The sequence below is a fragment of the Echinops telfairi genome, unplaced genomic scaffold (assembly GCF_000313985.2).
Source record: "Echinops telfairi isolate 266 unplaced genomic scaffold, ASM31398v2 ScPeMD7_7409;HRSCAF=8447, whole genome shotgun sequence".
NCBI classification, from domain to species: Eukaryota; Metazoa; Chordata; class Mammalia; order Afrosoricida; family Tenrecidae; genus Echinops; species Echinops telfairi.
Genome location: NW_022111309.1, coordinates 9,543,128 through 9,557,410, shown reverse-complemented (window position 1 = coordinate 9,557,410; position 14,283 = coordinate 9,543,128). Strand labels below are relative to the sequence as shown.

General features: G+C 39.6%; 1 protein-coding gene across 4 annotated transcripts in view; it reads left to right on the top strand.

Annotated features, from left to right (window-relative positions):
* Positions 1-14,283, top strand: part of CHD2 (chromodomain helicase DNA binding protein 2) — a 151,576-nt gene that overhangs the window by 41,505 nt on the left and 95,788 nt on the right. For all 4 annotated transcript variants that reach the window (XM_004709862.3, XM_045296517.1, XM_045296518.1 and 1 more), the window contains 7 exons: positions 1,500-1,640; positions 3,988-4,121; positions 4,957-5,182; positions 6,664-6,764; positions 7,974-8,018; positions 8,189-8,367; positions 11,798-11,922. In XM_004709862.3, the coding sequence (XP_004709919.1) occupies positions 1,500-1,640; positions 3,988-4,121; positions 4,957-5,182; positions 6,664-6,764; positions 7,974-8,018; positions 8,189-8,367; positions 11,798-11,922 (951 nt within the window). The remainder of the gene's footprint in view (positions 1-1,499; positions 1,641-3,987; positions 4,122-4,956; positions 5,183-6,663; positions 6,765-7,973; positions 8,019-8,188; positions 8,368-11,797; positions 11,923-14,283) is intronic.

The following is a 14,283-nucleotide window of genomic DNA, read 5'->3' as shown; positions in this document are numbered from 1 at the left end:
CTTAACCTCAAAGTCTAAAATCTTTAATTTCTGGCTATTTACAGCCACTGTTCCTGCATCCCGGCAGTAAAATTCATCTGAGTTTGTCTGTTGTTTTCCAATTGAGTTAAATCTCAGCCCTGGGATTTTACTCTCAATTTTGCCTTCTCAGTTGTGTCTGTTATTTTCCTAATCCCTGATCATCTCTGTAGGATTAGGTATAGTAGGTATAACAGCAACTGTTTCCCTTCCTTTCACCAATTTTCACCATTGATAGACTATTTGGGAAAAATTTCCTTAAGTGAGCTCCTGGACTATGGCTCTCTGACTGGGCTGTGGATTGGAATTACTCCAGGAAATACCTCCTTAATCTGTCTCAGTAGATCTGTAGCACAGTTTCTTAGACTTTTCAGCTATATTTTTTGCACTCAAGCTAAACTCACTGCTATCACATTGATTCTGATCCAAAGCAACCCTATATAGGGGTTTCTGACACTAAATCTTTTTTTTTTTCATTCTTTTTTTTCTGACACTAAATCTTTACAGCATCAGGTAGTCACAGCTTTCTCCGGTTGAGTGACTGGTGTACTTTGAACCACCGAACTTGCAGTTAGCAGCTTAAGAATAATACATGTCCTATTATTTCTTGATCTTTTCCCCTTATGGTTCCATAGTCTTCATCTCATTCTGTAATTGTCTTTCCTTATCTTAGAAATATTTTCATATCAGTACATGGAAAATAATAATTTTATGGTTAAACAATATTTCACTCATTTTTAACTTTTTTCTAGTTGGTGAACATTTAGGGCAGTGGTTCTCAACCTCCCTAATGCCGCGACCCTTTAATAGAGTTACTCATGTTGTGGTGACCCCCAACCATAAAAATATTTTCGTTGCTACTTCAGAACTATAATTTTGCTACTATTAGGAATCGGGTAACCCCTGTGAAAGGATCATTCGACCCCCAAAGGCATTGCGACCCACAGGTTGAGAACTGCTGATATAGGGGTTTCCTCTTCATAAATTTTTTTTTATTATCGCAAATGATGTTACTGAAACCTTTTGCTGTCCAGTTGGTTCTGACTACAGTGCACAGCTTATGCCTGTGAGGGTATGTATGTGTAGGATAAATTATTAGGAGTTGAATTATTGTGTCTGTAAGTATGATACAGATATTTACAAGTTGCCCTTTAAAGGGGTCATCAGCAATATGCTGCACGTGTGTTCTAACATCTCCAGTGATGCTAATGAAAGTTGAAGCCCATGGTCTCAGAACCCTGGTGGTGATCTGTAAATGACTGAGGACTAGGAGCATTAGAATGACCTTTGGGCTTAAGTTCAAAACACATATTTAAGGTGAATGAGAATTTTAGGGAGTGCTACTCAGGATTGTGCATTTTTAGTAACTCTTTAAGTAAATGCTACATATGTTCTGTTTCTTCTGGGAAAGTTGTACAGATTTGAAGTAGGCATCAAATGATAGAGTAAAAACATTATCATGTTTTCTTTATTCATTTTAGAACAGTACCTAAACCCCGTGTTAAAAAGCAGCCTAAACCTCAACGTGGAAAAAGAAAAAAACAAGATTCTTCCGATGACGATGATGAAGATGATGAAGCTCCTAAAAGGCAAACTCGTCGCCGAGCAGCTAAAATTGTTAGGTAAATTGTGCCCCATGGGATTTTCCTGGGTGTGAGGGCAATAGTGTAGGTGATTCAGATTTGCATCTGACGTGTCCAAGATTGTACCTGTGGCCTGATATTGTATTCATCAATTCCGTCTGCTTTTTGGCAGAAGTTGAGCTAGAAAGCACGTGGAAAGCATGGCAGCTGCTCATGTCAAGCCTTCACTTCTTTCTTCTTTTTTTCAAGCCTTCATTTCTGTAAAGGAGCTGCTCCAAATTCATGTTGTGTCATTGTGCCTTAGTTGCAGTATCCTCAGTTAATAAACACTGCTTTTTCAGAAAAGCCATTCAGAAGACAGTTCAATTCCGAATTTTGCTCAATGAATCACTGATTTTTCAGAGGTTCAACTTATTTATTGATCTTCGGGTACTTTGGGTATCATTTTTCTGAGGTTACTAGTCGAATCTGAAGCATTAATAGAAATGGAAATAAAGGAGTATATATGTGTAAACATTTTATTTTATAGGAACCAAAAGACATTTGACTTTCTCTTGTATGATATGCAGATTTCTCTTGGTTTAAGTAGAGTTGGAAAAACTGAGCCCTGGAGATGTAACTTGCTCAATGGTGCTCAGTTAATATTTACAAAATTATGTTTATTTTTGAGTATACTAATGTATAGTTTAGCATTTTTTCTTAATGTCACATTGTATCCAGAAGACCCAGACCTGTTGCTTTCAGATCCAACTCACGGTGACATAATGGGTCAGAGTAGGGTTACAAGACTTGGATCTTTACTGAAGCCGACTGTCACATTCTGTCTCCCAAGAAGTGGCTGGTGGGGTTGAACTTTCTACTTAAAGTGTGGACCATTCAACAGAAATGGTTTAACTGTGGTGCCACTTGGGCTCCTTGGACTGCATCCAGGATGTGTTTTTTTTCTTGGTAGGACTCCTAACCCATTAATAGTAAACATACAAGGGGGTACCCCAAAAAAACCTGGTGGTCATTTTGTTTGTTATGGTCATTTGTTTTTTTGATGTGAGGGCGATGGTGTATTTGGAGTTCATTCCTCCAGGTCAGACTGTTAATCAAGCTTTCTATGTCGAGGTTCTGAAAAGATTATGTAACAGTATAGGACAAAAAAGGCCTTATCTGTGGCACACGGGGGACTGGTTTTGCCACCATGACAGTGCACTTGCTCACGCAGCCATCTCAGTGTGTCATTTTTGGCAAAAAGCAGCATGCCTATCTTGTCCCATGCACCTTACTCACCTGACCTCATTTTGTGCGACTTCTTTTTGTTTCCACGAATGAAGAAAGTGATATGAAAGGACAGTGATTTGAGATTTGATGTAAAAGAGGTGAAGAAAAAAATGAGGGAGGTGCTGCTGATAGCCATCCAAACAGATGTATTTGAAAAAGGTTTCCAAGAATGGAATCTCAGATTCGACAAATGTATTAAGTGTAATGGAGAGTACTTTGAAGGTGATACGGCTGTTTTGTACAAAAAATTAAATACGTAGCTTTTGGGGAAAATTCCAGGTTTTTGGGAGTACTCCCTTGTATGATAGACATTTACTATCTCAACAATTCAGGAATACTTGAATTTTATATTCTTCCTATTGAGATACAAGTAAAGAGTCGAAATGCTTTAAATGACGCATTTCTCTTTGCCAAACAAAATGGGAGCAATATATTTCTTTCATTATAGTTTTCTGTATCATGCTTTACATAAGGCATTAGAATTAAAATTAGTGTTTATTTTGAAATGTGAGTTAACTTTCTGTAATTATGTATAAATAAGCAATACTTTAAGGAAGAAAACAAACAAACTCTGAAGTCCAATGACTGGCTGATCTATAAAATAATATGTTGGGATCAACAGAATATAGTGTGTCTGCCCCCTGACTGTGGCCTGTGGCCACACTGTAAAGATGGAGCTGATCTCACCTCCAGCTCCTGTGGGCAACTTTCAGTCAAACAATAGATAGACCAGTCAAGGGGACAGCAATACCAGGGAGGCATGTATTTCTTAGAGCATTCAGTTGTATGAGATCAAAAGGGCCGTCATGTTTGCCCACAAGTAAAGTTCAGTAAATAGGAAGGTGTAGGACAGGATGGAAAGGGGAAACACAAGGAGGAAGTAGGAAGAGGGCTGCTGTATCGTGGGAAACAGAATGTTTAAATTGCTGAATAGAAAACCAATTTGTTCTATGAACTTTCATGAAAATCTCTGTGTGTGTCTGTCTTCTCTCTCTAACACACACACACACACACACACACACACACACACACACACACACACACACACGATCCCTTCGTCTAGTGATGGTATCGATGGTGGTAGCTTCTCATTTAGCCAGTATAATTTGTCTTGCAGTTACAAAGAAGACGATGACTTTGAGACCGACTCCGATGACCTCATTGAAATGACTGGCGAAGGACTCGATGAGCAGCAAGACAATAGTGAAACTATTGAAAAGGTGTTGGATTCCAGAGTAGGCAAGAAAGGAGGTGTGTGCCTTTGGGGAACGGGTTGCTTCTTACAGCTGCTTATTAAGGCCAGGTTTTTAACTGAAGAATTTCAGTCCACACTCATCTTTCTTGTTCAACATGAAAGTCTTTTTCCGACCACGTCCTCAAGTCCCACAGCTGGGGACCAGTGGTTATGTTCAAATGTGCTAGGGATTTTAAAAGTAAGCTATAATGGTTATTATAAAGCCATAGTGTAGTAGAGGTATTTACTCTGTAACATTAAGCAGCTCCACCTTTATTTGGTTATTTCTGAATGTCCATGTAAAAGTATCAAACTACAGAGGAACATTTTCTAAGGGTGGTTTTTTTTTTTTCACTCTAATTGAGATATCTTGAAGCTCCGTGCTTGAAAGCAACCTTTTATGAAGTAACACAAATTAATACTTAAAGCCTTTTCCTTTTCCTTAAAAATTTCAGTTTCACTTCAGTTGGGCAGTGAGGGAGAACATTGGCTGGGTTGGTAGGTGAGGAGGTACTCTGATTATCTTACCTATTGTTAATATTCATGAGGAAAGGGATTTATTTTCTAAGCGAGTAGGGGCCAAAACGAAAGGATGTTGCCATTCTATTTTTACTATATTTGGACACAGGATTTTTTTACTTTACCTGCAATTTTGGAGTAATTTATTAAATATGAAAATCAGCTTTTTATGGGGAGGGATGAAATTGCTTCTACCCTTTGTAGTTTTATATTCCCATTTTGTATGTGCTTTACCCAAAAAAGGGACTGTTAACAGATTGCTTACTTGGGAAGTTATCTAAGGCCTGGTTTATTGATAAACTCTCTTTGAAGTTTAACTGGGTTCTTTTGCAGCAACTGGAGCTTCTACTACAGTCTATGCAGTTGAAGCTAGTGGAGACCCTAGTGCTGACTTTGACAGTGAAAAGGATGAAGGTGAAGTCCAATACCTCATCAAATGGAAGGGTTGGTCATATATCCACAGCACATGGGAGAGTGAAGAATCTTTACAGCAACAGAAAGTGAAGGGCCTAAAAAAACTAGAGAACTTCAAGAAGAAAGAGGATGAAATCAAACAATGGTACATTTCCCATCCTGGATTTAAAGAAGTTTATTTGCAGCCTGAGAGAAGGGAGATTTTTAACGAATGCATGGAGAATATAGCTATGCAGGATCTCAAATTCTGTTTTGTTCAGATGGACTAGGGGCTATTTGCATTTACACTTTTATAAAATTGTGATCTGAAGACATGTGCTTTTGTATATAGTGACCAGGTGTATGGAATTTAATAGTGACTATACTATTGAGCACTTTTCACACATGCCTTTAATCCTCACAATGAAACTGTGACATTCATACTACCATGGTCCCTGTTGTACTGTAGGAAAATCAAGACACGGAGTTAGCCAGTAACAACTCTGCAAGGGTTGGCAAGGTTTGAGTTCTGGCAGCCTGCGTCTAAAGCCTTCATAAGCCTAAGCACTTTGCTATTTGATGTGGGAAGATGTGAGGAATTGTTATTCTAGAACTCAACGATTATCATACACAGAAGTTAAAATTTGGGTTTTACGCCATATGTGTAATGATAGGAAGGAGACAATTCAGAGAAATTCTAAAATTGCGGGCATGTTAGATTCCATATGAAGCCCCATGTCTTTGGAGCAACAGCACCAACACACCTTAGTTAAGTCACCTGAGTATCAAGTCACCCTAAGCCATTCTGCTCAGGTTCTTCTGTGTTAGTGTTAGAAACAGATGGGTTCTAATGATAGTATTACTACTATACAAAGTATCCTTTTTAGCAAACCAGAGATGATATTATTTATATACCTGAGTTACGGGTCTAAGTTCCGTAGGTGGTGGTGTGTGCTCGATTTCAAACTTAGAGATGGCGGTATAACCCCACCCCTCCACCCACTGATACTATGTGAGGAAAACCCGGGCAGTCTGCTCTGCCCGGGGACAGGCAGGACGGTCAGGGTCACCTGGGGAGCAGTTCTGCTGTGTACCACCACGGGGTGGCCATGAGCTGGAATCGACTTGATGGCCGCTTAAAACATCACATCGGGTAGGTTATAACTAACAGTCCTCAGAATAGTAATAATCTAATTTCAAGTTGCTGCTGTTTTCCTTTTAAAGGTTTTTGGAAGTAAGAATAACTAGTTTTCAAAAAAAGCCACATTAAATCAATCTCAAAACCCATACACATATGAGAAAAGGTATGTTTTTATTTTTTTATAATCTGGAAGACAGCTTCATTATTCCTATTTATTTAGATTTATAAATTTGTCAGATGAAAAGTTGCTTTTAAGTTTCTCTGTGGATAAGGTCACCTTAGCAAGGTGAACAGAAGTAACCAATGATAAAGTTTTCAAAAACTATATATATTTTTTTGGTGTGGGTAAAGTCTAGCCTAATTACTAGTTAGTAAAAGATTACTAAGAGACAGAGGGGAGAAAATGTAAGTTTTTATTAACTGCCTTTGACTTTTGCTTTGATGTATGTGCATGAATCTCCAAAAATCTAATTAATATGTACTTTTTCTGTGTACTTTTTATCCAGGCTAGGGAAAGTTTCTCCTGAAGATGTAGAATACTTTAACTGCCAACAAGAGCTGGCCTCAGAGTTGAACAAACAGTATCAGATAGTAGAAAGAATAATAGGTAAGTACAGAGAAACTTATTCTGGCAGTTTCATCCAAGGAATAAAGACTGTTACTTTGGGGAGTAATGTAAATAAATGCATTTTTGTGGGTTTTCTTTTGAGAATTGACAAATAGCGTAGATTTATTTGAGGGGCAAATCCAACCTGATTTGCTTGTAAGTTTGTATGAGGGAATGAGAAAAAGAGGCATCACGGATGCTGTGCAGTTTTTGGCTGTGCAGATACTTGGAGAAGACCAAGGTGCCTTTGCTGAAATGGAATGACTCAGGGAGAATCTGGTTCTGGGAGCGGACATGAAGAGCCCCTTTTGCTATTTGTAGTAGGTTCGAGTTGGTGCACTAAGTGGAGACTGTTGTTGAAGTTGGTAGTATAGGTGAAACTGGAATTCTTGACTGGGGCTGGAGGGTTAGCATTGAGAGTTATCTAAATGTAGATAGTACTTAACACTCAAGATTTCATGATACAAGCAGAAACCGAGTGTGTGTGGTATGAAGGGAAGTCTGGGGACATTATAGGTTTTGGAAGTGAGAAAGAAGAGGAGAAAACAGCAAAGGAGACTTAAGAAAGAAAGCTAATGAGTGAGGAGAGGAGGGAAAGCCAAGAGAGAAACAGAGAAACATAGTGGAAGCCAAGGTTTTCCTGTGGTTGAGAAGTAGGAAACAGTAGTAGTCAGAGAGGATGAAGACTGAAACTTGGTCCTGGAATTTGGCAGAAGGTGAGGGGCTGGTGAAGGGAGTTCTGGTGGTGTGGTGGGGTAAATGTTGGGTTGTTAATCACAAGGTCAGCAGTTCAAATCCATCAGCACCTCTTAGGGAGAAAGATGATGCTTGATACCCCTCGCCCCCCTCAAGATATACAGTCTTAGAATCCCTATGACTCAGAATCTATATGAGTGTTTTTTCAGGGATGGGGAACTGCTGAGGTAGATTTATAGATTTGTGGGGTGTAGTCTTGACTGTGGGAGGTCCAGAAGAATAAGAAGGGAGCTAATAGAGGTAATAACAACCCTTCTGGGGTGCTTCGTTATGACGAGAGCGGAAACAGGCTGGTAGCTACGACCATTAAAGACTTGTTTTCTTTATTCGTAAAGCTGTGAGACAGTAGGGTGTATTTGTGTGCTAAGTGGGTATAAATTGGTATTTTGACGGCCATTTGTCTCATTCCCTCTCCTTTGGCTATGGTAATAATGTCTTTCTCATTTTATTTAGCTGTGAAGACAAGTAAATCTACATTGGGTCAAACAGATTTTCCAGGTAAGCGAGATCTTATTTATAAATGTTTATCATTTAGGAGCAGTTCATGTTTCACAAAATCTTTACTGTATTGCTACCTGATGTTCCATGGATTTGACATCAAACAGGATATCATTTCCCTTATTTAATTGATTGGTTCCTGATCTATACATTTTTTATGTATGAAATAGCTCACAGTCGCAAGCCGGCACCTTCAAATGAACCCGAGTATCTATGCAAATGGATGGGACTGCCCTATTCAGAGTGTAGCTGGGAAGATGAAGCCCTGATTGGGAAGAAATTCCAGAGCTGTATCGACAGCTTCCACAGTAGGAACAACTCAAAAACCATCCCAACAAGAGAATGCAAGGTGTGGTGATTGCTGCCTCTTGTTTTTTATGGGAAAGATATATTGATATAAAGGGTGAGTCACACAGATATCAGAAAGAGCAAATATTATAAAGGTAAAAGTTGATTCTCCTTTTGAAGTGAAAGAGGACTTAACCTTAATATTAAAAATAATGAGAGCAGAAAGGATGATGCATTCAACACCTTCGCTTATTTCTGTGTTCTTACAATTACAGAACTAGAAGTCGGGATAATGTGGGGAACACTTGAGAGGATTTAAGCACTTTAAAAAAAGAAAGAATAGGAAAGAGGGTCTCTGTCACTGAGTTCTAAGTTAGAAACTAAACATACAGATTTTTATTTGCTGGATCAATTGTAAATACCCCCTCCCCCCCAAAAAAATTCCTGTTTTTCTCTCAGATTTATCCCGTCTATAAAGTGGTGTGGTTGGATGCTCAGAGTGAATGAAAATATTTATAAGCTATGAGTTCTGTCTTTGAGAAGTTGATTTTCTGTTAGGGACACCAGCTCATGGTCTTTGAAAAGCAGAGTAAGATTGAGGAGTCAAAAGAATTTGGAAGAAAATATGTGCTCTAAAAAGCATGCAGGTAGAATAAAGTGAGCTTCAGTGGCCATTGAACCTGGCTCTGGCCCGGGCCTTTGGAAAATGCATTGGTACTGTCTAGACAAAGTCTGGACAAAGTGTATTGTCCTCCCATGAAAACTTTCAAGATGTTCTTAAAGTGTAATCACAGTACTTTCAGGAGAAAGGGTTGGAAAGGATGGTGATACTGATAAGTGCATGTGGATCGAAATGTTGATTGTCTTGAATATCATAAAAAGTATTTTAACTTTATTTTGTGAGTAGTGGGATGCCTACTTTAGTGGCTAGAAAAGCTAGATGAAGACAGTGTTTTGTTCAGAAAGCTTCATCTAATCGTACGGTGGTGGAGACTCTGGAGTCGGCAATTATAATAGCTAGAAGCTTCAGCCAGTAAAACGTCACAAAAATCCAGGCCTATTTAGTGTGAAAACAAAGGGAGTAGTAAGAGTGAAGAGTTGCGTAGGAGAATCATTATGGAGAAGGTTTGGAAGGGGATGGACAACTGCATTTTGGGGGATTCGTGTAGGGAATCCGATTATAGGCACAGCTAGATGGACACCTATCAAGTATACTATCAAGATTCCAATAAGCAAAGCAAGTAGAGATTAAAAGTAAGCACAGATTATTGGTGCATGCTTATTAATCTGCAGTGAAAATTAATCTTTATATTGGCTTATATTTCACATGTTGTACAATTTGATACTTAAATGATATTTTAAAAAATGCTTTATGTTGGTATGGCTGGCATCCGTCTCACTTTAAATCCCATAGCACCTTCCTGTAGAATCAAAGGCTCTTTTCAAAGTTATAGTCCCTCTCAGGGATGTGCCATCTAATAAGCAAGTTAAGCCTTGTACTTGTTTGCGATTCTGTAGTGGACTAATCTGTGAAACTGTTCCCTACAGGTTAGTGAGTTAAGCACAAGTAAACCTGTGCTTGCCTTGCTTCTCTTAGGAAGTTTCATGGAATACGAATCTTTTTTTTTTTTTTTTAAACATTTTATTAGGGGCTCATACAACTGTTATCCCAATCCATACACACATCAATTGTGTAAAGCGCATTTGTACATCGTTTCTCAAAACATTTTCTCTCCACTTAAACCCCCGACATTAGGTCCTCATTTTCCCGCTCCCTCCCCGCTCCCCCCTCCCTCATGAGCCCTTGATAGTTTATAAATGGGTATTTTGTCATATCTTGCCCTGGAATACGAATCTTTATAGATATATTCCATGAAGAAAGACTTTTGTGAACAAATGCTTGTGGAGAGAGAGCACTCCTGAATAAAACTCTCTATCCATCCGTTAGCCCTGAGAAGTAGGAGCAACAAAAGTCGTCTCACACTGTATTTGGAAGCTTCTCAAGCTCTAATTTTGTTTGTGTGTGTGTGTGTGTCTCTTAGGATTGTCTCCCCCCCACCCAAATTTTATTTCTTTGATTTTTGTTGAGACTATGCACAGCAGCACGTTCAAGTCTCCAGTTTCTGTGGGTATAGTTGAGTGACATTAATTACATTCTTCTAGTTGTCTTACACCCTCCTTCCTCCATTTTCTCAGTTGTTCCTGTCATTAACATAAGCTCATGTCCCCTAATGTTTCTATCTAATCTTTGATTGTCACTTGGATTTCATACAGATCGTTCTTAAAAGAAAATCATGTCAAAGTCAGACAGACATTTACATTAAGTGGTATTTGATTTTAGGAAGACATGGTTTTAGGTTTAAAGATTGTCCTTAAAAAAGAAATACATCTTCAAGACTTCCACGAGAATTGGAAAATTCTATTCTGTGTTTTTTCCCTTTTGATGAGTCTTCTATAGAATATTTGTTCAAAATATTCAAAATGGTACCCAAGCACTATCTATTTCTTTTGCTCTCATGGCAAGGGAATCAGTTAATACATAAAGATAATGAAATAACTTTTTAAAATCTATTTTCCAAATGGATTTGGCTACAGAAACCACGTTTATTTTTATTGTGTGGCATCGAGTCAATTACAACTCAACGGTGGCCCAATAGGACGGAGTAGAAGTGCCACATAAGTTTCCTTAGCTCTCACACACATAGAACATGTTATCAGGAGGGACCCTCCCTGGAGAACCCCCTCATGCGTAGTACATTGTCACCAACAGGGAAAGGCTCAATGAGATGCCTTTCTCATAGTGTCTGCAAAAAGGGACCCAAATGTAGTAACAACTGTGAGGGTGAAACAGAACCAAGCCTTGTTTACTTCGATTGCACATAGGTTCATGATTCATACAAGAATCTTTATGGGAACAGATTACTAGGTCTTTTCTCCCTGTAAGTGACTGATAAGCAGCTTTCTGGTTAGCACCCTACTGCTTTAACCATTGTGCCACTGAAATTCTTCAAACCTTTGATGATGGAAACAGCATCTTTGAAACCAAAACCACACTTAGGGAGCTCAAGTTAGGGAGGCTACATTTGAAAATGTGCAAGGCTCTCTTAGCACAAGACAGATTTTCCTAGAAGCGTATTTTGTAATGTTGAGAGTAAGATCAAAGGTACTCCTCTGAAAATTGGAGACTCTTCATTGCTACGGGGGGTAGAGGTGATGTGATAAAGAGAAGTGCTGTCGGGTGATAGTGCGGACTTAGGAAAGGATCCAGTAACTAAAAAGTACTTTGTCTCAGGGTGAAACCCAGCCTTGGAAATAGAGGCCATGAAGAAAAGGGTGGTGGTGGTGATGGTACTGTTTTAAGGGTTGATGATTTCAGATGCGAAATTTAACTTATTACTCTTTTGCTTAGAGCACATAAATTGTACCATCTTAGCACAGGAGCAGGATGAAATGGTTGCTCACACCTGGCTTTGTTAATTTCTGTTTTTCAGGCCTTGAAGCAGAGGCCCCGGTTTGTGGCCTTAAAGAAACAGCCGGCATATTTAGGAGGGGAGAATCTGGAGCTCCGTGATTATCAGCTAGAAGGTCTCAACTGGCTTGCTCATTCCTGGTGCAAGTAGGTAGAAAATGTACTTGGAGTTTTACTTACTGTTTCTGCAATCTGTGTTAATTGTAAATGCCTACTTCCAAGCGACTTGATGACAGTAGTGAATTTTTCGAGTTGTGTTTATTATAGAAATTTGTAAAAAGACATGATTAAGAAGTCTCTTGTGATTTTTAATGCATATATAGTGCACCATTTTACTTTACAGTTAAAAGTACTTTATTTTGTAATACTTTTGTTTTACATTAAGTTGTAATCCATACTACAATCCAATGCTGCAATCCTTGATCTTCATCAGCAAGTGTCTCAAGTCATGCTCACTTTCAACAAGCAAGATCATGTCATCTCAATGTCCCCTTCCTGACCCACAGCACTACGGGGCCAGCACTGGACACGCTGTCTGAATTGTGCCCAGTCTGACAACCCCTCCACCGAACCCAGCCAGGGTATAACATGAAGGGAACACAACAGAGCAGCAAGGGGAACAAAGCAACAAAGTCCCCAATAAATCGTGAAAGTAGACTGAGGTGGCCAGATTTTAACACTGGTAAAGTGGGATACCATTGATAAAACCCATATCCTGACAAAATAGCCACGTGGCAGCCGAAAACCATATACCCTAGCTTGTCGTGCATTCTTTCCAAAAATCGGGACTTTTTAAAAACGCCGCGGGACGCGGGAAAAATTGTTAAAAATCGGGACTGTCCCGCCAAAAGCGAACATCTGGTCACCTTAAAGTAGACTTTGGGCTTGAGGAGAAGGGCTTGGCACTGCATCAGACTCAATCAAAAAACATTCATAGGGATCAGCAGACAGACCTGGAGCTATTTATTCCGTTATTGTTTTGTTGGTTTTTCCTTTCTTTTCATGTCTATACAAAGTAGGCAGGAAAAGCAATCCTGGGGTGAAAACAATGGGACTGGTGATTCTGGGGGGCGGGACAGGAGAGAGGGGGAGGTGGGGAAAAGGGAGTGGGGGGCCAACAAACCCTGGGACAAGGGAGCAATAAGAGATCTAAAATCAATGGCGACGAGGGCATAGAATACCTGGTGGGGTTCGATCAAGTGCAGTGTATCCAAGAGGAAGTACAGAGAGCTAAATGAAGGTTGAACATTAAGAGTAGGACAGGAGGAATGTAAAAGGAAATAGAGGAAAGAATTAGGCAGAAGACATTTATAGAGGTATAAACATAGGCATGTACATATGTAAATATGTAAATATATGATGATAGGAATATGGTCTATATACATATATTTATAGGTTAAGTATTAAGGAAGCAGATGGACATTGAGCCTCTACTCAAGCCCTCCCTCAATGCAAGAACACTTTGTTCCAATAACCTGGCATTCTGTGATGCTCACCTTCCAGAAGACAAAATGGGTGCATAAGCTAATGTGAAGAAAGCTGATGGTGCCCAGCTATTAGAAGATATAGCATCTGGGGTCTTAAAGGTTTAAAGTTAAACAAGCAGTCATCTAGCAGGGAGGCAACAAAGCCCACGTGGTAGAAGCACACCAACCCATGTGATCATCAGGTGTTGACAGGATCAGGCATTAGAAGACCCAAAACAAACAACCATATCGATGTGAATGAGAAAAGACCTAAAACAAACAGTCATATCGATGTGAACAAGGAGCTTTGGAATGGAGACCCAAAGTCCATCTCTAGAAAATTGGACAACCCCTCACCGAAGGGTCATAAGGAAGGGACGAGCCAGCTTGGGTGCAGTATAGCACCCAACATTCCTCTAGTTGTTTAATGCTTCCTCCCCACACTGTCATGACTCTAGTTCTACCTTACAAATCTGGCTAGACCAGAGCATGTACACTGATACATATAAGAGCTCTCAACACACGGAATCCAGGACAGATAAACCCCTCAGGACCAATAATGAGAGTTGTAATACCAAGAGGGTATGGGGGAGGGAGTGGAGAAGGGGAACAAAGGAGGAACTAATAGCAATGATTGACGTCCCCGGGGGGACAAACGACAGAAATGTGGGTGAAAGGAGACAGCAGACAGTGTAAAATATGGAAATAGAAATGATTTATAAATTACCAAGATTTTATGAGGGTTGGAGTGGAGGGCAGGGAAAGGAAAAAAGAGCTGATAACAAGGGTTCAAATGGAAAGAAAATGTTTTGGAAATGATGAGGGCAACATATGTACAAATGTGCTCAATAACAATTGATGTATGGATTGTTTATAAGAGATGTAAGAGGACGATGTCCCTGATTAGAGCAGCCAGTCCACAGAGAGGACTACATGGCTGGCCCCACTATTAGACATGACGCCCCTCACTGGCCCATAGCCCTACAGGGGACAACACTGGAGACACAGTGTGGGAATTGCACCCGATGTGATCCCACCACAC